General features: G+C 37.7%; 1 protein-coding gene across 18 annotated transcripts in view; it reads left to right on the top strand.

The window, feature by feature from the left end:
• EYA4 (EYA transcriptional coactivator and phosphatase 4) overlaps window positions 1–23,729 on the top strand; it is a 114,274-nt gene that overhangs the window by 37,060 nt on the left and 53,485 nt on the right. For 14 of the 18 annotated variants that reach the window (XM_082215939.1, XM_082215940.1, XM_082215935.1 and 11 more), the window contains exon 3: window positions 14,712–14,761. The exons of 2 other annotated variants lie outside the window; for them this stretch is intronic. In XM_082215939.1, coding sequence (XP_082072065.1) covers window positions 14,712–14,761 — 50 coding nt within the window. Of the gene's footprint in view, window positions 1–6,057; window positions 6,304–14,711; window positions 14,762–23,729 lie in introns of those variants that run through there. 2 more of the 18 variants (XM_082215937.1, XM_082215948.1) reach the window with 1 other exon arrangement.

Genomic DNA, 23,729 nt, shown 5'->3' with positions numbered 1-23,729 from the left:
CGCCGACCTTTCGATCGGCAAGCCCTAGGCGCTGAGGCTTTTACCCACAGCGCCACCCGCATCCCAGATATCAGCTGTAGGCTCTCCCTATTAAGAGAACAGTGACTTTTCCATTGTGATAGCATGTCATGTACTGATGATATCAATTCCACCTCAAATATAGTATTCACACACGTCCCTACCTCAAATTGCCAGTATCAAAGTTTCATTCTGAAGCTCTCTTGTTGTTTTCGACATGTAAGGACATATTGTATTCAGGCTGCAGTGCTTCTCCCATTCTGTGTTTACACATATGCTTTGGACATCTTCTGTTAATTACTTTTGGCGTGTTCCTGCTTTTTCCTGTTCTTACAGGATTGAATACAGTTTGTGATAAATGTTATTGCAAGTTCTTGTTCTCTATCAACTCTATTGTTACAGAGTTTTATAGTTTTAAATTGATGAAAGAATATTTATTGTGAATTAGAAGTTGCCTTGAGAGGAGAGCTTATAAATACTTTAAATAAATAAGTTCTGCTTTTAGGCTATAAGCAGCTCTAACACTCTTATTTACCTTCAGTATCTTGTACAATTGTACAAATACTTTTCATAATTATCTGGGCTTGCTTAGAACCCATTGAAATAAATGGGACAGGTAAGTCATGACTAAAGATTGGTTGATTTCAGTGGCAACTAAGTGCAATTAATGCATTTTCTCTCCCCCCCCCTTAAGCTTGTTTAAGAAACTTTATGTGCATACACATGCACACAGGGATTGTTCTCTCCCTATTTTTGTTTCCCAACTTGGGCATCTACAAGTACAGTCATACCTCAAGATTAATAGGCTTCAGGTTCAACGCTTTAGGGATGCGCTTTGCGGCGACCCGGAAGTAATGGAGTGCATTGCTTCCAGGTTTCGCCGCTCACGCATGCGCAGACAGTCAAAATGACGGTATGCGCGGAAGCGGCGCAATGCGACCCGTGCAGACGCGCTGTCACATCTTACATTCTGTTCAGGATGTGAACGGGGCTTCGGAACGGATCCCATTCGTATCCCGAGGTACCACTGTACCTGAATCTTAACGAAGCAGACTTTAATATTTTCTTTTATCACTTCCTTTGCTATTTTTTTCTTTTAAAAGGATAATATATATTATATTAGTATTTCTATTTACTTTCTTTGAAAGTGTACTTTCAAATATACCTCTCTTTTCGAAACGTTTCTGAGTCCTATCCCCTACATTTCTGTCCTTCTTGCACATTCACATAGCTTTATGTTTTAGGGTATGCAAACAAAAAGTAGTTTCATTCCTCCATCCATTCAAATTGCATTCATTTAGTTTTCATTTTTTGATTTTTCAAACTCATCCCCCTTTTCTTTTTCATTAAGGGGAAACTCAGCCAGTTTTCTGCTTCTTGTAGCATAGTATCGTTTTCTATCCAGTGGTATGAAATTTGTAGGCTTCCTAGTAATCTTGACGTTAGGAAATTTAGCACATTTCAGATAGTTATGACAAAGGATCTCATTTTATAGGCAATTAAAAAAGGCCGGCATAAGAGAACACTACACAAGTTCCTACCATTTCTTTGCTAATTTTATTTAGTTATTCCTTTTGAAATGTGGACATCTCTGCAGTTATCTAATTTCTAGTGCTTTATTTTCTTCCCTCTTTTCTTTGATGTACAGTGGCTTGGATCCAAAGAGCTGAGTGTAGAGTTCCATTTAGTGAACTGTACTTTCTGCCTCCTCCTTTCTGTCTGTAACTCCATGTTCCCTCCAAAGCAAGTGGAATAGGGTCTACAGTTGTGGGGGAAATTGGCAGCAACCTGAAACCCTTCTCCTTGCATGAGTGGAAGTGCCATTGAATCTTAGCCAATGTTTTCATCTTATAATTTTGCTCTTTCTTTGTCTCTATTTATGTAATGTTTTTCATTCTTCCATACAGATTACTTAATCCTTGTCTTATATCACTTGCCTGCTATCTTTTCTCAGAAGTTGATCTGTAACCTTTCTTTTTCTCTCAGTGGCATCATTCACACATCATGGTATGCCATAAATCATTGCTTACTTTGTATGAGGAAATGTGGCCACTTCACTAGTAATTTTTAGCTGTGAGCTGATAAACCACTCCTCACCCCCCACCCCCATTTTGTATCTCTCTATTTTCTGTTTTGCTGAACAGGAACTCTTGTAGAATACTGTGACTTTAAAAATCACCTTCAGAGCCACAAACTTTCCCCCTGAAACCTGGCTTCTTCCATATATACTGTGCATCAATTACTAAAATAAACTGTGACTTATTTGAACATTCAGATCTGAAGGTGCTATAAAATATGAATTTTACATTTGAAGTAGTAAAAATTAGTACACTTACAGATCAACATTCATTTGTAAATATATTGTTTTGGATATGATGGCAAACTCTGGTATTATAATGCTGCTATATAAATATATGGTGCAACCACATTTTGAATACTGTGTACAGTTCTGGTCATCCTCCTCAGAAATTATATTGTAGAGTTCAGGAAAGAGTAACCAAAATGATCAAAGCAATAGATCAAGTTACAATATTTCTGTTTCAGAGAAATTCAGAGAACAGGCTTGTAGAAGGCAACATGGTAGAAATGTATAAAATAATGCATTGTGTAAAGGAACTGGGCAGAGAAAAATAATTACTGTTTTCTCATAGCACTAGAACTTGTGGACAACTAATGAAGCTAAATGTTGGAAGATTCAGGACAGACAAAATAAAGTACCTCTTCATGCAGCACATAGTTAAATTTGTTCCCATAATAGGCAGTTTGACAACTAACCCTGACGGCTATGTTCTACTTCCACTTTCAGAGGCAGTATGCTTCTAAATACCAATTTGCTGGTAACCACAGAAGGGGAGAATGTTGTCACACTCAGTTCCTGCTTGTGTGCAGCCACTCAAAAATCAAAATGTGCCCACAAGTCCAAAAAATATTGATGACCCCTGTTGTACATGCATGAGCTTTGGACCTTATCTACACTGGGTTGCATCAAACTAAGTCATAGAGTAGCCTCGTTGATTTCACTAAGCTTCAGAGTAGGCCCCTTGTTTATTGATTTCAGTGGGCCTACTCTGAGTATGACTCTGTTGAATATCACCATTAGCTTTCTCCTCAGTGTTGAACAAAAATGCCTCCCATTCTCTGCCATAGTTGTAGATAGCAAATTTGAATGGAAGGTCTGTTTGTTATTTTTTTTTTAACCTCAGCAGTAGTTTTAAACCACTTCAGCTATCTTTCTTTTCCCATACAGAGTCTTAGAAACTAGTTTGAATGATATGAGTATTCTTTGAGTTCTCAATTGCAGAACTTCTGTTTCGAGGATTCTCTGAAAAGAGGACTCACCAGCAAAATCAGTTTATTGGCATGGAGATACCATCAGAAGTGGGGCAAGGGCATTTTTATTTTGAAAGACATTTAATCTCCATCTGTAAACTAATATTTTATTTTTGTTTTATATGCATTGGGTACTGTAATGTGTATGGGTTGCTCATGAGTAAGTTGCCACCTCTCCAGGCTTTGTTGCCTTGCTAAACCTTTCAGTCTGGACAGCCCTTCACTTCGTGGCTGCCTCAGTCGCTAGCAGAATCCGTCAGTGGGCGTTTCTTAAATCTTTTCCAACATAAAAGTTGTTTGACACCCAGTCTCCTCCTACTCTCTCTGTGCGGAAGTCTTCTGCGCAGGGTGGGCGTGGGTAGCGGAGGACCCGTGCTCTCCCCGCTGGTGTCCGGTGAAGAGTCCTGGAGCCCTCTCGCCGATTCCCCCATCAGCCCCTCTATATCCCTGGTGTTGCGCTGATTTGCTTCCCCATCTGCGGAGCTGCCTCTCTCCCTGCTGGGCCCTTCTCCAGCATCATTTGAGAGCCTTCCCTCCGCCTCTAGCTCCGATGTCAGTTCCCTGACAGGTACATTGAGCTTTTTGGTGTTAATTTTTTGTATTTTTATTTTTCATAAATGTTCAGATTATAAACTATGTTAATTTATATGTTGTTTGCATAGGTTTTATTTTATACAGATTTAGTTGCTGTTACTGCATTGCACCTTTTACTCTGTTTCCCTTTGACTTTTGTAGCAGTAAAAAACAAGGCTATAACAATATGCTTCCTTCAGAATTTAAACATGCTTCAGTGGGCTTTTATTGTCAGAGTCTGGCCTGGTTTATGCTGGTTAATGCAACAAAGTGAGTATTACTTGAGATGTTAATGCTTCGGATAATTACAGCTGAGGGGCACCTGTTTAAGGAAGTGCAAATGCTCTGTATTATTTGGGGGTGGGAGAGAGGCAGTTGTAAATAATATTCCCAAGAATAACTATGAGAGCTTGGGAGCAGATTTTTAAAAATCGTGTGCATAATACATTTCTTATGTAACTTTTAAAAATAAAAGTTATGCATTTCTGAGTTACAACCAGACCTTAGATACATGGGAATGTCCATCAGATTCAAAATCTAGAATGTGCTATATATATTTCTAGTGCAGAATAGACTGTGAATGGGAAGTCCGCAGTTAAACAGCATCCCAACAATTAACTCTCTAGTGATCTTAGGCAAGCTGTTACTGTTTTCACCTCCACCTCTGTTCTCTGTAATATTAGAGTCATAGGATCAGCCTGCCTTAGAGGGTTGTTGCCAGAGTTGCTGAGATAATGTCTATAAAGGGCTATTTATATGGTAAGGATTTCCCCCCCTCTCCTTTCACAAATACAGCTTGTACTTCATGATATATACTTTACCTTTACCTCTCCTTTAATACACTGAGGACATGGGGTAGAGCATACTCATGTGTCTTTTAAAAAGTAATGTGGAAGATGGTCCTAAATGTAAGCATTATTAATGACCCTCATGGTCCTGGCAATCCTTTCTAATAATAAAGTGTTGGAGCTGTCAAATGATGGCACAAATATCCTAATCTACTTAGATAGCTTTTTAATCCGAGTCATCAATCATGTTTTATTAGCTTTAACAGAGTCAAGCTGCTGTCATTTAAATGTTGCACTAGGACAATGTGCCGACAATGTTCTGCAGGTGTAACTTTCACTCAAATGCTAAGTCTGCACAGCAGGCTAGATTGTGCTCATGTTGGAAGAGAGTGCCATCTTCAGTTTTAACTCTCCACCAAGCTTCTGAATTTTGCATCTTTGTAGAGTGTAAAATTATACTTCCTATTCTAAAGGAAAGGGTGGGAAGCAGGATTCTCAATGCGATACGTGGCCATCAATAAACTGAATTGTTATTTTTAAAACTATTAAATATTGTTTTACACAACTGTTGCAACATATGCCTTAAAATATGCTAAAGGCAGCTGGTATAATAATAGTTGCAATAATAATAACAATAACATTAGACAATACTCAGAATATTTATTTCCTACCTTAACATGCAAAGTACTATTGAAAGCACATATTTGTAGTACTACAACAAAAATATACTATGGTAAAAATGGTGGTAACATGAATGAATAAAAAAGTCTTATCAGCATTGTTTGTTTTTTGTTGAGTTGATTCTGCCCATGGAGGAGAGAGAACAGATTTTTTTTGTGGATATTAAAGTAGTGTCCACTTTTATTTGGCAGTTCTCTTTTGTTTCTGGTATGTTACCAGAAACATCTACTGAATTCTTACATGCTAGTCCTGGGACAGATATGTTATTTATTCTTACTACTACTGCTGCTGCTGCTTCATTTAGAAAACACATTTTTTAAAATAAGTAAAAACGCTTTAGTGTTAGTATGTTTACACTTCATCTAGAATGAATCATTGATATAGTGTATGTGTATATGTAGACATAGCTCTGTGCATTTAAATTTTAAAGGGATTTCATACAATAAGAAGCAGATGTGTCACAGTGACAGCAGGCAAGTAGGGGCTGGGGAGCTGGGTTCATTAAAAGAGCCTTGGGATAAATGCACCACATAAGATACCCACTGAAAGACAGAAGCTGTTGATGAGGGTGACCTCTGAATGCAAGTCATCTTACTATAAACAGAAGGGTGTGGAAAGCCATTGGTCTGAGCCAAGCTTGTTTACTATCCAGATCTCACTTTAGTTAACTTAAGTAAGCCCAATGAGCCTGCGGTGACTGCTCAAGGAAGAACAAAGTGTCTTTCGTTCTACCTGAATTTGAGACAATCGTGCTGTCTACAGAATTATCTGATCCTGTAACTGGCTACACATTTCCAGTGTTGGATAGAGGAATTTTGTTGCTGCAGAACTTAATATATGCTTTCCCCCCCCCTCCCAAATTTGAGTCAAAGTGTCTGGGGAATTCTTTTAAATATCTTGAGAGGGAAATGAGGTAAGCCTGTAATTTATTTCCGTATGTGACAATGATTAGCATGTTCAGAAAGCAATTGAGACTAAATAGTGTCTGTTTATTTAATCAAATCATTAATGAGTTTTTTTCCTATTTAGTGATAATATTCCATAGTTTACTTTGCATGTTTTATAGGGTTTTTAAAAAATTGATCACATCTCATATGTGTGGAAGTTATTAACTGCTCTAACTTCAACCATCATTCATAAATGATAGTTATTTAAATATGCGTTCACGATATTTATACATTTCACAGTAAGCATCCTGCTTTTTTACTAATATATGAAATATTTAATTATGTTTCAGGAGAGACATAAGATCATCAGACATTTGGCAGAAATACGTTTTCGTTCAAAAAAATAATAGCACTATACTGTATATTTTTACTTAGAAGTTACCCCTACTGTGTTCTGTGGGGATTACTCCAGGATAAGTGTGTTTTGAATTTTAGCCTCTGTGTGTTACGGAATACCTTTTACATACTTGTTTTGCAATGTTTCATAGACTAATGGCTGTTTGGAATAGAAAACTACACATCATTTATAGTATTTCTTTCATTGTTAGATATTTTAATCTGACATTCCAGAGCTAAAATATTGAGCTTGCTTTTTGTAGCAGTTTATCTGGGTTTAAAAATCATTCAAACATTTTAATATAGTTTATAGTGATGCAAATAATGTATTTGGCTGTAAAACAATAGTAGTTAAGCAATGCTATAGCTATGTATACATAAATGTTTTTTCTACCTTGGAAGGAGAACAACAGACCATAGAGTTAAGTGTTATATTGCACTTCAGGATTCGTAATGTGAATTGGCGTTAACAACTACTGCTTCTTAAATGTCTCTTTCATTCAAGAGAACTTGGGAGAGTCTTTTGCTTCAGGAGTATTTTATTACCTTAGAAAAGGAAGTAAAGCTTTGGAGAGAAAAATAAAATGCTTGAACTGTCCACTTGTGAAAATAGATTTAGAGCTGCAGGGAGTTGTATTGTTAAGGGACACTGTTTTGCAGAAAAGTATGATAAATTATTACAGCCAATATGCTCCTCAACTTGGTTCGTCAGGTCTAGTGAACAGCAAGCAGCAGTATCCAGTTACATGTTTCTTTTCTTAGATTGCTTAGTATTTTCATATTTCAGTTCAGCTGAACCATTTTTTTTTAATCAGACAGGGTTTGGCTTCTAAACTAACAGCTTTTAGAACACTAAAATTTTACCTATGAACACCTCCTACTAGTACATTTTAAAATGTTTAGATTAAACAACCCCCTTTTCAAAAATATTTTTGTTAGGCTTTATTTATAATTACACTGGTTTTATAAAATAGTTTAATGAATACCATAAATTAAAACATAAAAGAGCATACGGAAAGTCCTCTCAAATTTAATGTTGTAAAAATGATGAGTGTATGTTTAGAAAACGCAAGACAGCTGTTAAAGAAAGACAAATATCAAACAACCTATTAAATGTATGTTGAATGATAACGGGTAATATTTGCTTACCCGTGTGTAATGTGAGATGGCGAACAAATATAATGTGCATTATATCTAGGTTAGAATTAAATAACATTGGTTAAAAACCTGTTTTTAACGTTTGGAGCAGTCTGACAGAAATGTCTAAAAATATTTTATTGTGATTTAAATGTGCATCAGTACTTCTATTTGTGAAATGCTCGGTTATGGGAAACAACAAGAAATTTGCCCTGTATATAAGTCCAATGAAGTAAATAGAAACATTATAAGCAAATAGAAAAAAAATCAGAACAAACTGCATATACTGTGGAAAGGTTCTACGTTTTTCTCTAGCTAATTGACTTTTAAAGATTCACAAGACAATCCTATGTACACTCAGAAGTGCCACTGATATCAATGGGAGTAACTGTCAAGTACATGTGTGTGTAGGATTTCAGCCTTAAAGTACAATATAGTTGAACTAAGTGGGATTTACTTCTGAGTAGACATGCATATAATTTTTAGCAAAGCAATACTGTCAAGTTTTTTAAAAAATAAATCCTGGTATTTCATTAATATGAAGATGTAAATAAATTTATTTATGTAAATATAGGCATATTTACATTTTATCTTATAACTCTGGGCCAGCAATGATATGATTTAAAACAAAAGAAAAATAGATCCTATATGCTTATTTCTAAAAGTACTCAATAGTGAAAAGATACTTGTTAAACAAAAATGGACTACATTAATATTAGTTGTAAGGCACTAATGCTTAGAACACAACAGTGAAATTGAAATCCTTGCTTGGATGGGTTAGAACATAGTTATTAGTTTAATAAATACTCAGAGGCAAATCTTGTAAACCTATTTATAACTGATCAAAATTGTAATTTTAGAAATAGCTATCTACTAAGAGAGCCCCTAACTATTGAAGATAGGTGTGACTAGGGTCCCCCCCCCCATATGCCTGGCAGTAAATATTAAAAGAGGAAAAAAGACAATATGTGTGGATTTTTGCACAGACAACTAATACAAAGAGAAGCAGAAAACATTAATTGTAACAAATAAAGAAGCCTTCAACAACAACAACTTGTGCAGAAGTGTGACATGTAGCATTTTGTATGCTCCAGACAGTTATACATTAACAGTGAAATTCTAGGAATGCCTACTCAGATGTAAGTCCCACTGAGTAAAGTGGAACTTACTTCAAGGTATAGGTGTATAAGATTGCAGCCTATAGCTACAGTCCTGTACATAACTACTGAAAGTAAGTTTAATTGAACTCAACTGGACTTACTTTAGAAACATGGCTAGGATTGTGCTATTAGTTGAGTACCCTTTTCAGATAAGCAACAATAGAAATAAAAAACTAAAATGTAAAAAGGATTTGTTATATATTTGATACACATTTATAATCGGTGACATTTCAGTTCATCCACTGTCTGAAGTTCTCCCCCTTCCTCAAGAACTACCTTCCAGAGCATCATCAATGTGATGACATCTCTTACTTCATTCAAATACCTAAACAAAATCCACATTTTCTATGAAATTTTGGCAAAACTACCTAGAACAGTGCAGGGACGCGGGTGGCTCTGTGGGTAAAACCTCAGCGCCTAGGACTTGCCGATCGCATGGTCGCAGTTCGAATCCCCGCGGCGGGGTGAGTTCCCGTCGTTCGGTCCCAGCTCCTGCCAACCTAGCAGTTTGAAAGCACCCTTAAGTGCAAGTAGATAAATAGGTACCGTTTTATAGCAGGAAGGTAAACGGCGTTTCCGTGTGCTGCTCTGGTGCCGGTTCACCAGAGCAGCTTCGTCACGCTGGCCACGTGACCCGGAAGTGTCTGCGGACAGTGCTGGCTCCCGGCCTCTAGAGTGAGATGAGCTCACAACCCTAGAGTCAAGACTGGCCCGTACGGGCAGGGCTACCTTTACCTTTACCTAGAACAGTGGTTCACTATTAGGTCATTACTGAGGATCCCCTATTTTTCAAAAGCCAAGCCACACACCCCCTTGATAACTCTACTCTAATTACCTCTACAAAGCAATTTTTTGAACAAAATTTGGGTAGCCCCAAATAAACAAAGAATTTTAGGCATGCTAAAAAACAGACTAGGGTTGAGTGATACTTGGTTTTCAACATCGTGATATATCAGCAGCTAAATATCAGGGTATTCTGATATATCACAGTGTTTGAAAGTGGACATCAGGCGTGGGGATGAGGAAAGGAGCAGTCACAGAGATTTGGGTGGGTGGGATGCATGCTGATCAGATGTAGGGATTGAAGGAGTTGTAGTCATGGAGGTCAGGCGGGTAGGTTGTGTGCAGATCAGGTGGGATGAGGGAAGGAGCAGCTGCGGGGATTGAATGGGGGGGAGGAGAGGAAGCAGATACCCCTCTGCCGCATGGTAGAGGGGATGAAGATGGGGGGTGCATCAAGCCACAGCCAGTGGTGGCAGCCAGCGAAGATACACATCCGCTGTGGCTGCTGCTGCTTTCCTGCTGACCGAGAAAAGCTGCTCTTTCTCAGTGCCAGGGGAAGGTAGTGCCATAGTGCCTTAAACTGAAAGTGATCAGCTGCCCTGTTCTCTGCCAGCGTGAGGGGCAGGCAACTCACATCAGCAGTGTGATTGGCTGAGATCATGCAATATTGGCGGTGCCTTGAAGTCGGTTACCCTGTTCTCCCTTGCGTGTGGAGTGTTATATTACTGCATATTACCGGGTCAAAATTGTTGTCGCAGTGTGATTTCAAAACCAATTTTGGCCAATACAGTTGTAAGTCTGGTTATAGACACTTTAGGTTACAGACTCCGCTAACCCAGAAAAAGTACTTCGGGTTAAGAACTTTGCTTCAGGATGAGAACAGAAATCCCGCGGTGGCGGCGGGAGGCCCCATTAGGTAAAGTGGTACCTCAGGTTAAGAACAGTTTCAGTTTAAGAATGGACCTCCAGAACGAATTAAGTTCTTAACCCAAGGTACCACTGTATATAGAAAAATCACACAGCGCTAAAATAGACCATAATATTTGAAACATTACCATGCAAAAATGACCCAAAAAAATAGTTGGAGAGGGAAGGCAGGGGATGGGGCCGTGGACCCCTAATTGGGGACCACTGACCTAGAGAGATGTTAGAGCAGGGTATGACCATAGAAGCCTGTAAAGGTAAGGACAAGGATCTCATGCTTAATGTGGAAGTAGAAAGCAGGTGAAGGGATTTAAGAAAGGGTTTCATATGATTAGAGTTACAAGATATGTAAATGATTTTGGTACCAAAATGCTGGGTGGAAATGGAGGACCAGGTGAGGCAATGAAGGAGTAGAGAGGTCACCCTCTGGGTTCAAGTACACTTCCACTTGTCCCCCCGCTTTCTTCCAGGAAAACCCACCGTTTACCTCTGAATTGGCGAGTGGGAAAAGCAGAACTGTGAATGAACTATCTGTCAGCCTTACGTGTCTCATAAGTGTTATGAGAATAAAGTGGGATATAGGTGGTGGTGGTCAGTAGAGAATTTGTATAAGCTGTGTTGAACTTGAAAGAGTTAGGGGAGGAATTTTGTCCTTTCTGTTATGTGTTGCATCATTCCTATTCTCCTCCTCTGCCAAATGTGGGATTCAAGTTGGAGTATTTGATCAGTAGGCCATCTTCTGAATGTTCACATCAGTTTCCATTACTATGAATTGAAAAAGGAATATGAGTTACACATTAGTTATAAACTCATTGTGCTTCTTACTGAGCCACTTCCAATTGCTAAAAAACATTTATGTTGCAGGCTGCATTTATCCAGATTGTCTTAGCCCACAAAATCCTACTGGAAGCAGACTGTTAAATAAAACATGATTTGAGATTCTAGACCACCCCTTCTCTTGCAGCCTCTGTTGCTGCAGCAGAAAATGGTGGCAGGCTGTTTCTCTTAACCTCTTGGTCTAGTGTTCTAGCCGTAATCCTGCAATAGAAAACAGGCTGAAAGATTTGTATGGATCACCTTAGGTGTGTTTGGTAAGACAATCCCTCTACTTCCATGAGCCAGTGTTTACCTGATCTTATGACAGGAAGGTGGAATTATGTGGCATCCTCTCAAGCTGTCTGTACACCTGTCATAATGCATGTTGCCAGCTGTTCCATCATTGCATCTTGTGCCAAGTGCACATAATGCACCTGAGAATGCACACAAACTTCTACATGTTGCCATCTGTTCTTACCATTGGACCTTGAACACAATTCTAAGAATCAATGTAGTGTACCAATATTATTCGAAAGGTGTCTGACTTGTGAGCAGAGTAAAATATTGTTATTGAGTAGCTCAGTTCAGCTGAAACCTCATACATGTCCCAGAACTATGTGTATGAATTGGCTTTATTCTGAACAATGAGTGTTGTTGTCATTGTGCTGGATAGGGGAAGCCCCTAAGGTCCATCTGAGCCCTGATCCTATGAATGACTGCTGGCAAACACATCCTATACCCTTATTAAATCAAGTGCTCTTTTTGCGTTTCCTGAAGAAATCCAAGCTTGCCCATTTTCAAGAATGGCAAGATCATTCTTAATAAAAAAATATTTTGCTCTTTGGCATGATATTTAGTTGATATGATTATTTTATTGTTTTACAAATAAATAGTAGAATGGCAACCCTGATGCAGTTATTGCTAGTTCACAGGACCAAGCACACAGTAATAATGGTTTTTATTGATCACTGCTAAATTGCTTTGTTTGGCAAGGTGCATATTTACTTTCAGCTTGCACAGAGCTACCCGAAGCCCCAGCACGACTGCAGAGCGCGCCGCGGCTTTGGGATAAGAGGCAGCTCTGCGCAAGCCGGGGGAGGAGTCTCGCGGCTTGCGCGGAGCTACCCGAAGCCCCGGCGCCACTGCCCAGCGCACTGGGGCTTTGGGATAAAAGGCAGCTCTGCACAAGCCGGGGGAGCCTTCCCGCGGCTTGTGCTGAGCTACCCGAAGCCACGGCGCGACTGCCCAGCGTGCCGGGGCATCGGGATAAGAGGCGGCTCTGCGCAAGCCGGGGGAGGGCTCCCGCGGCTTACGCAGAGTTTCCTGAAGCCTGGAGAGTGAGAGGGGTCGGTGCGCACCAACCCCTCTCGCTCTCCAGGCTTCAGCGAAAGCCTGCATTCACCCCATAGGACGCACACACATTTCCCCTTCATTTTTGGAGGGGGAAAAGTGCGTCCTATAGGGCGAAAAATACGGTACGTCTTTATACTGCTGTAAATAGATAGATTTAGGGGGATATTAAAGGGGAGCCATGTTTTGCAGAGGCTGCCGTTTGTCGTAGTAAAGGAGAGTAAAATAGTCTGATGCAAATACTCATTACCCTTTGTTGCCAAGACATACAAGAGGAGAAAGCCTCTGCTAAAGGCACCAGAGCCTATGCTACTCCAGCTTATGAAGGATTAAATTTGTGCTTTTATAAAAATCACCTTTGAATGGAAGCTCTGCAAGTCAAATCGATCTGTAGAGGAAGAAATGGAAGATACTTCTCTCACCCTTCCAGTTCTTGATCAAGTGATCTACTTGATGAACTCCTTGGACCTTTCCAGCCAGGAATTGCTAGGAGTCTTACTCTGGAAGGTCTGGGATCCTGACATCCTTCCCACTAGTTCTGCATTCATTTTCCCCTTGGAAAGTCAAAGGTAAGGGAAGCCTTCAAAAACTGCTGCTTCAACGCACTCTGACGGAACCACCACCTCGCACTCAGAGCTGGCTGGAGTGGGAGGAGAGCTATGATCTGCTGGAAAAAGACTATGAACAGCAGACTGGCTGGAAAGGATCAATGATTTCATCATGTACAATGAGTTTGGTCATAATAGACGGTAGCACGTTCAAAAACTCGAACATTCAGTCTCCTCCATGTGGATGTGAAAGAGGAGAAGACGGAATAGGGAGCATTGAAGCCCAAGGCTTACCACACATTCTAATAGTAGGAACCTATAGTTTCTTGTTAACTATAGGAACCTATAGTTTCTTGTTAAGTGGAGCCTGGAACTAGGTGAAGTTCCAGTTTTTTTGTACTGGACCACTCTTGGCAGATCACTATGCCTCGTCCTCTGTTATCCCTCCTGTAACATTGCCGCATATTGCAAAAATGAAGGAATTATGTTGGGGTTTTTTAATTTTAAGTAATTAAGATTATAAAGTATTTTATACCAAATGTGCTGTATAAAACACAGCTATAATTTATTTAGGAGTTTAAAGGACATACTGATAACAATTGATCCAGTTTCAATTAAAATGCTGTAAGCATCTAATAGGAGGTCTTACTGTATATGAGATTCAGAAGACACAAATGCTATGCAAAATGTGGAAAATCAAATTTAATAAATATTTTATGTTTGCTCATTCCATGATAAACATTGAGTTATTGCACAGATTGAAAAGACAAAGTACATACTAGATTATAGATACATATGGATAATACTTGCAAAATATTTGAACTGGAGCAACACACATTAAGTATACCGGATTTAGAAGATGAAAATTAATGTATGAATTATTTAGCTAACACTGCACTTTTGCCACAGAATCTGGTGTTTATTATTGTGAGCTTTAGCAGGAAACAGAAGCCGTATCAGTTGGGAAAACATTTCTTTACAAAATTGAGAACAGTTTGGCTTTCTCGTTTCTAAGCAGGGAACCTGGTTCTTTGGTTTCTTTGTTCCAAGTCAGACTACTCCCAAACTATTTTAGCTGAACGTTTTACATACTAGCGGAGTCAGGGGAAGTTAAGTTGGCAGCTGTTCGTGGGATAATAATGAAGCACACTGTTTAGTATTGCATATCCGCACTGTAAAATGTGAGAAGTATTTTATAGAGACCATGGTGAGCAGGGCTCTGTCCATTTTGTGTGATGTAAGTGCATGAACTGTAGGTGAGGAAACTTTTCTGTTTCGTTTTTTCATGGGAAAGTAACTGGCAATCATACTCTGTTGCAGGTGAAGAAAGCGTGCACAGATTCAGATGTTTCAGAACCTCAGAATTCCAGGTAAAGCAACTAAACAGTGCTTTGATAAATTCAAGTGCTTTAAAGCAGTGATGCTATTTATAAGAATAACCATGAAAGGTAAAGATAAATGAAAATATCATAGAAGATCATTTGCTTTCATAGACTGAAAATAGCTCCTATTGTAGTCTTCTGAATATATTTCACTTTAGAGGTTTTATTTTGGCTGGATTAAGAGCTAAATGCTGGCATGCAGAATCATATGTATGACCAAGTAATTTTGACATTACTGTATAAAAAGTCTGGTTTCTCTGTTTTATTGTTGTCTATGTATTGTTACTTATTTTCAGTTTTAATGTTTCTAGTTTTTTATGTAGACTAAAAATGCTACTGTTTGGAAAACAGTACACTGTTCAACATGTTTTACTATTTGCTTTACATATATTACTTTTATGACAATTTTGTCTCTATTTTGGATAATAAAGTATGTAAGAATGACTGTAAACATGCCACCCAGTATTTATGTTCTGTTACATCTGTTTTGTGTAAAATTTGTAATATGAAGCAATTTAGGCCTTTTCTGAGTTGTTTCATCCATTGCTTCTGTTTTCAAATAGGTCTAAATATTACAAGTTTTTAAACAATCTCCACACTATCTTGGTAAAAATTGGACTATCACTAGCAGCTAACAGAAACACAAAACACAAAATATTTTCTATTAAGAATGAGTTTCAAGACACATCCTGAAAATAACCTTTTAAGCCACCATGTTGTGTCTTTTAAATTGAGAACCAAACACCTCTTAAAAGCTTCCTAAAAGATCTACTGGATGACTGAAAAATCCTTAAAATTTTTCATTCTGTTTCCTTATTGCAGTGGATAATACATTTTTTAGGATGAATATTGTCCAAATGTAACTAAGTGTAGTTTGAAGTGTGGTCCTTCTCCTATCAAGATCAATGAGAATTTTGCTATTAAGATCAATGGTAACAATGTTCCTTTTCCATGCTGTTTATGAGATTCCATCTTTCCTTCCTGTTCTCATTAAATGCTAGAGTTTTTAAATATCTGTAACTGCTGCATACAGATATTTTCAACTGAATTAAGAAACCCAGTTAAGTGAGTGTATAGTTTTTAGCCATTCTAAAATATGAGTTCAATTGCTTTTCAAGAGAAGGGGCTAGTCTTAAGGCATTGTAGTGCCAGCTATGTTTATTACTATTTGAGATAAAGTCTAGTTTAATCAAAATATAAAATCAGTACAGTACTTGTTTATCATTTTGGGTATTACTGTTTGTTAGCTTTTCATGTAGCTTTTCATCTGAAGCACTCAAGGTAAGGATATACGATTTCTGCAACCCCTCATAACAATCCTGTTTGGTACGTTAGCCTAAATTATAGTGATTGGTTTGAGAACTTCATGACTGAGTGGTGGTTTGAATCAGGGTCTCTCCCTAGCTGAAATCTATCCTCTTACACCAGAGTGTTGAAAGCATTCTAAGGCTGCAGTCCTAAACACATTTACCTGGGACTTAGGCCCATTGATCTCAATAGAATGTACTTTGAGAAGAAGTATATAGGATTATACTATATAACCTCACCCATTCTTAGGGCAGTTTCACTTATAGTATGTTTCAGGGATGGGGAATTATATCCCATCTAGTGGGTCAAATCCTTATCTTGCCCCACCCCGCAAGACAAGCTGGACAGGTACATGGAGAAAGCCACTTGTAGATCATCTGATTTCACAGTGACATTAGGTTACCTATTTTTCCCTCGTGGATGATCAACTGATTGTTGAGAGTTGCAAGGTGACGTACATAGAGCTAGGCAAGCCCTAACAATCAACTGATCACTGGGGTTTGCATAGCTCCACAAATGGCAATTTGCTGTCCACAGCAGTCAGCTGCAAACCACCTTTGGCTCAGCCACATCTTTACTTACTCCGCACTTGAGCAAGTAGGCATATGTGGAATGGCTAAAATGGCCTCATAAGCCAAATTGATAAACAGTGCCTAATTATACCTGTGAACCCTCGATTCCCCACCCCTGACATAGAGGCAAATCCAAGTTAGCCACCATATGTATATGCAACTGGGAGGCAGTGGGAAATGGGCAAACTCTTGGAAATTTATGATGTTAGGCAGGCTATTAAAGTTTTTATGTTTGTTTTAAAATGCTGCTCTAATTTTAATGTTACTCTGTTGTTGTTTTTAGATTTTTAAAATCTCTAATTTATATGTGACTTTAGTATAGAATTTTTATACTGTCAATTAGGTGTTTTCTTTGTCTTTTTCTGACTCTAGGGGAACTTTTAGTTTGAAAAGCTTCAATATAATACAGTGTACCTCGGGTTACATATGCTTCAGGTTACATACGCTTCAGGTTACAGACTCCGCTAACCCAGAAATAGTACTGAAGGAAACCGAATTATTATCTTTAAACAAATTCCTTTGAGATTTCTTCGAAGGAGAGAGGCATACAAAAAATTAACAAACCAATTGAAGAAGAATGGGATATTGTATAGATGGGAGTTTCCTGAAGGCATTTCATTCTACTTTAAGGAAAAAAGGTTTAAATTAAGCACCAGTGTTGAACTCCAAAAATTTGCGAGGATATATGAGAAGGACCTGGGAAAAGTTGAAGGGGAGGCGGAAAGGGAGGAACGACAGAGAGACGAGGAGGGTGAAGGGAGTGAAGAAGAAGAAAAAGAGGAGAGTTTAACAGGAGAAGAGGAAGAACAAGAGGAGGAAAGCAAGGAACAGTAGTTTCTATTTAATCTAGTTAAATTAGCTAGAATAGTTTAATAGATGGCTTTAAAAATAATAAGCTGGAATGTGAATGGTTTGAACAATAAAAATAAGAGGAATCAGATTGCGCATGTATTGCTGAAAAAGAATTGGGATCTAATTTGTCTTCAAGAAACGCATGTAATAAGAAAACACAAGAGGGTATTAAGTAATAAGAGATTGGGATTGGAATTTGTGACCTCCGACAAGGTTAAGAAAAGAGGGGTAGTAATTTATATAAAGGAAAAATATGACCCGCAATTACTGTACAAAGATGAACATGGGAGAGTAGTGGTGGTGCAGATGGTCCTTCATGGAGAAAAAATAGTTGTGGTTGGAATATATGCCCCGAATGAGAAAAAATCAGCTTTCTTTTTGGAATTAGATAATATATTAACGGAATGGATGGATCAGAAAATGATATTGATGGGAGATCTTAATGGGGTGGTGATGCCGAACATGGATAGATTAACAAAAAGACAAGATGGGAAAGAAGGTAAATTACCACGATCTTTCTTTGACATGGTAAATAATTTGGGATTGACGGATGCTTGGAGATTTAAAAATCCTACTGTAAAACAATTCACCTTTTTTTCAAATCCGAATCAGAGCTGGGGGAGGATAGACAGTATTTGGGTCTCGAGGGAATTGGTACAGAACTTAATTAAGTCCGAAATTTGGCCTCGAACTCTATCTGATCATAGTGCGGTTTCCATGGAGTTAAAAGGTAGAGAGGTTAAAACAGCCAGATGGAGAATGAATGAATATTTATTTAATGATCAAAAGATAGTAAATAAGGCTATAGAAACAATTGAAGAATACTTTAGGTGGAACTTAAATGGAGAAACTTCCATAGAGACGGTGTGGGACGCAGGAAAAGCGGTCATGAGGGGTTTCTTGATTCAGAAAAATAGCCAACTAAGAAAAGAAAAGGAAAAAAAGAAAGAGCAGATTTTAACACAGATTATGGAAAATGAAAGAAAATTAACTGCTAACCCTAGTGAAGAGAGTTTAAAACAGAACTTAAGAATATTACAAGCTAAATTTGCCACAATAATTAACCAAGAGATAGAGTGGAAAATTAAGAGGATGAATCAAAAGAACTTTGAGTCCGCAAATAAGATAGGGAAATATCTAGCGTGGCAGCTGAGAGAAAGGAAGAAGCTGAGTATGATCAGCAAAATAAAAGAAGGAGATATGATTATGGAAGAACCAAAAGAAATAAAAAGAATATTCCAAAGATATTATAAGGATTTATATAAAAGAGGAGAGGAAACAGAACAAGAAATAGATCAATTTTTGCAAAAACACCATCTGGAACAAATTGTAGAAGATGAAAGAGCAGCACTAGATGAGATAATAACACAGGAAGAGATAAAAAAGGCTATCAAAAAGATGAAAGCTGAGAAGGCGCCGGGACCGGACGGTCTTCCAGCCAAATATTATAAAATATTAATTAACCAAATATCACCAGTGCTGGGAGAGGTTATGAACAATATATTGAGAGAAGGAAAGATACCTGATACCTGGAAGGAAGCCTATGTTACCTTGATTCCTAAAAAAGAGGTGGACACTATGGAAGTAAAGAACTATAGGCCAATCTCATTATTAAATAATGATTATAAGCTATTTGCAGATATAATGGCGGAAAGATTAAAGAAGGTCTTGATTAATAAAATCCATGGTGACCAAACAGGATTTCTCCCAGGGAGACAATTACGGGATAATGTAAGGAATTTGATTGACATTATTGAATATTTGGACATGAAAATAGACAGAAAAGCTGCACTGGTTTTCATAGACGCCGAAAAGGCATTTGACAATGTTTCCTGGAACTTCCTAAAGAAGGTTTTGGAGAGGATGGGAATTGGTGAAAAATTTAGAAGAGGCATAGAAGCAATATACAAAGAACAGAAAGCAAAGCTGGTGATAAATAATAATACAACAGAATATTTTAACATTTATAAAGGGACCAGACAAGGTTGCCCCCTGTCCCCCTTATTATTTATTATAATTTTGGAAGTACTTAATAAGAGACTGAGGGAGGCAACAGAAGTGAAAGGAATTAGAGTAGGAAAGAAGGAATTTAAAATTAAAGCCTTCGCCGACGATATTGTTCTGACTTTGGAAGATCCACAAGATAGTGTAAAAGAAGCATTACAAAAAATTGAGGAATTTGGAGAGGTGGCAGGTTTTAAGGTAAATAAGAATAAAACTAAAATGCTGGTTAAAAATCTAACTAAGGAAGAAACGAAAGATCTAGAACAAAAAGTGGAAATCATGGTGGTGAAAAAAGTGAAATATTTGGGAGTGTGGATCACGGCAAAAAACATAAACCTATATAAAGATAATTATGAAGTTACATGGAAAAAAATAAAGAAAGATCTGGAAATATGGGAGAGGATGAAATTTTCCTTTTTAGGAAGGATAGCAGTGGTTAAAATGAATGTTTTGCCGAGAATGTTGTTCCTATTTCAAACTCTTCCAGTTATTAAAGGTTTAAAACAATGTAAAGAATGGCAGAGAACCCTGATGAAATTCATCTGGCAGGGGAAAAGACCAAGGATTAAAATGAAAATATTAACTGATAAAAAGGAAAGAGGAGGTTTTGCTCTCCCAGATTTGAGTTTATATTATGAAGCAGCGTGCCTACTTTGGCTAAAAGATTGGATAAAACTGGAGAACAGAGACCTATTGGATTTAGAAGGTTTCAATAATTGGTACGGGTGGCACGCATATCTCTGGTATGAGAAGGTGAAAGTCCACAGGGCTTTCTTAAATCATATTTTCAGGGGACCAATATATCAGGTCTGGGAAAGAAATAAGAACCTTCTTGAAAGAAAAACACCATGGTGGATCTCACCGGTAGAGGTCTTAACAAAAAAAAAAACCAACATGGAAGAGAAGACAGCCACTTACGAAGATTTGGTAAGAAAATCAGAACAAGGGCTTAAACTTAAACCTTATGAGGAAATAAAGGATCAATTCACCGGTTGGTTACAGTATCATCAGGTGAATGATATGTTAAAGCAAGATAAAAGAAAAATGGGCTTTGAGGACAAGAAATCAAAATTCAATATAGAAATAATAGAAGGTAAAAACAAAACATTGTCTAAATTATACAACATATTACTGGAATGGCATACAAAAGACGAGGAAGTCAAAGAGGCAATGATTAAATGGGCAATTGACTTCGGCTATAACATCGAGTTTGAAAAGTGGTTGAAATTGTGGAATAGAGATATTAAATTTACGGCCTGTACGAGTTTGAGAGAAAATGTCTGGAAAATGCTCTATAGATGGTATCTCACGCCGGCAAAATTAGCTAAAATCTATAGATCAGAAAATAAGACATGCTGGAAATGTGGTGAAGTGGAGGGAGACCTCTACCATATGTGGTGGCAATGCAACAAGGTGAAGGTTTTTTGGGAAGCAATTTATAATGAACTTAAAAAAGTTTTTAAATATACTTTTCCCAAAAGACCTGAGGCCTTTTTGCTGGGAATTATGGGTAAGGAAATAAAAAATGAAGATAAAAAATTTTTTCTCTATGCCACCACAGCCGCAAGAATTATGCTGGCACAAAACTGGAAAACAGAAAATATACCTAACGTAAGTGACTGGCAGGTCAAAATGATTAACTATGCCGAGCTAGATAGATTAACAGGCAGAATACGAGACCAAGACGACCAGAAATTTCAAAAAAATTGGAGTAAATTTTGGAAATATATTGGAACGGATATATAGGAGGAACTGGTGGTATTAGAAAAACTTTATCAGCTAATAAGTATAAACTTTAATAAACTAATTACGCAATCCGGGATTTATTTGATACTTACCAAAAGGGTGGAGGGAAGTCAAAGGCTAAGTAGAGCCTAATGCTTATATTATTTTTTTTGTATGATTGTATGCTTACTTTTTGTATAGCATGAAAATAGGATGAATAATTTATGTTAAAATGTCTATTTTTGTATTTGTTTGTCCTTTTTTTTTTCTTTTACAAATTCTGAATAAAAATTTACTTGCAAAAAAAAAAAAAACAGAAATAGTACCTCGGGTTAAGAACTTTGCTTCAGGATGAGAACAGAAATTGTTCTCCAGTGGCGCAGCAGCAGCAGCAGGAGGCCCCATTAACTAAAGTGGTGCTTCAGGTTAAGAACAGTTTCAGGTTAAGAACGGACCTCCAGAACGAATTAAGTACTTAACCCGAGGTACCACTGTAATGACAAAACAACAGGGTGCTATAGCAGATCCTAGCTCTCTAACTGGTGTATCTGAATGAATAATGAATGAATGCTCACATTTTTACATTTTACATTAATTGGTAAAATTGGTACAATTACATTACAATTAATGATCTCCTCGCTATTATTCTAAACACAGTTTATCATGAGCTTACAGCTCTGTGTGCAGGAAGCAAGCAGGAAACCGCTGTTTGTTCATACTGAATGGAGGAAGAAGAGAAGGGACAAAGGAGCATGTGAATCTGAGGCTAACCAAAGCATTACATCCACACAAGGGCCAAATTTTCATTTGCCGCAGTTATGTATATTTATAAGTCTATTGGTTGACCAGAACAAGTACACAAGTTACCTAGAGCCTTTCCATCATAATGCACATTTCTTCATAGAATAAACAGTGACCTTGCAATACTGAATATTTAGGCCATTTGGGGAATGGGTTTTCAGTGTATATATATATATATATATTTTTTTAATCCGAGATTTCTTGATTTTTTAAATTTTTATTAGTATTTTTATGCATAAGATTGAACTTATCAAAATCGTTGACCAAAAAGAAAAGTTAGAAATGCTATGTACACTATTTAGAATACTCATTGAACTTTTAGCCTTAGTGGCACTAGAGAGCACGGTTATGGCATAGCATACAGGCATTGGGCATGATGAACATTCTTCTTAAAACAAGTCTTGAGAAAACATTGTGTGTAAAGTGAAATGTCAGCACAAAAATGGATGCTGGAGGTGCTTTTACTTGCAGAATAGCTCCTGGCCTGTTACTTGGGGCTAAAGTCTTTCATTTATTTAGCTAGCTTTATTGTGTGTTGGTTTTGGACTTGGAAGTATCAGAATAAATGCAGATGGAATATGTTTTTATAGTAGGGAAGTAATTAAGTTGGGTGTGGGAACTTCGTCAGGAGAATTCTTGGAGTGGCATGTGTGTATCAGCAAATTCTTTGTCTTACTTGGCTTTTCTTTTCTAGAAAGAAACTTTCAAGTTATATTTGTGTCTCAGTTATGTAAAGAGAATTCACTAATGCAGGAAAATATATTGGTGAAAAGAATGATTCTAGGTGTACCTAGAATGAAAAAGGAATGAAGGGAAGAGAAGTAAAGAAAGAACATGCAATAATAATTTCTGGTGTTAGGCTCTTACTGTAAAACAGTTATGCATTTATTTATTTTTTTGTTTCTATAGCACTTTAACTTCAAGGTGGAAATTTACCACAGAAGTAATAATTTTAAACAAAAGTTTGATAATTTGAGCACAAGGTTGTCATTCTGTAAAATCAATGTATGCCCTTTGTGAAGTTATAGGTAGGAAAAGCACATTAAGAAAGACTAGCTTGTTAGTGAATCAGCCTGTTAGTGTAGAATTCATAGAATAGAATTGTAGAGTTGAAAGGGACCCTGAAGGTCATCTAATTAATTTAATTTTTTTTAAAAAAAGTGAGAAATAGTGCTGCTTTGCCATTAAAAAATTATAAAAAATAAAGAATGATTTACTTGGAGTAAACACATTAAAATCAATGGACATGAAGTAACATAAGCCCATGGATTTCTGTGGGTCTGCTGTTGGTATGACTTAGTTGGATATCACCAGTTGGGAAGAAACTAGTAGCTAACAAAAAGACAAATCATCTGTAATACACCAGCTGCAACAGGAACCATTTATACATAGAAGCCACAAGGAAGAAGGTTCTACTTAGCTTTTCTGCATTGGACTTACTAAATTGTGCACCACCTGAAAGAGTCTCCTACTGCTGTTTTCTGCAGATGCAACAGAGGCGGTGAAGAAGGTCTTTTTCGCCGTCACTGTCACAACTTGGTGGGCTCAACATTGAGCTCTAACCTGTGTCGGTCAGATTCAGAATGAGTTCTCAGCCACTGGCGCTCTAGCCATCTCAGCGATTGTTTCATTGTCCTCAGATCCGTAGAAAACCACGGGGCTGTCCGGGCTCCATGCAGTCAGAGAGGTTGCTT

This window comes from Podarcis vaucheri (genome assembly GCF_965113315.1).
Source record: "Podarcis vaucheri genome assembly, chromosome: 3".
NCBI lineage: Eukaryota > Metazoa > Chordata > Lepidosauria > Squamata > Lacertidae > Podarcis > Podarcis vaucheri.
The sequence above is the reverse complement of the archived record's forward strand: the minus strand, read 5'-3'. Positions and strand labels throughout refer to the sequence as shown.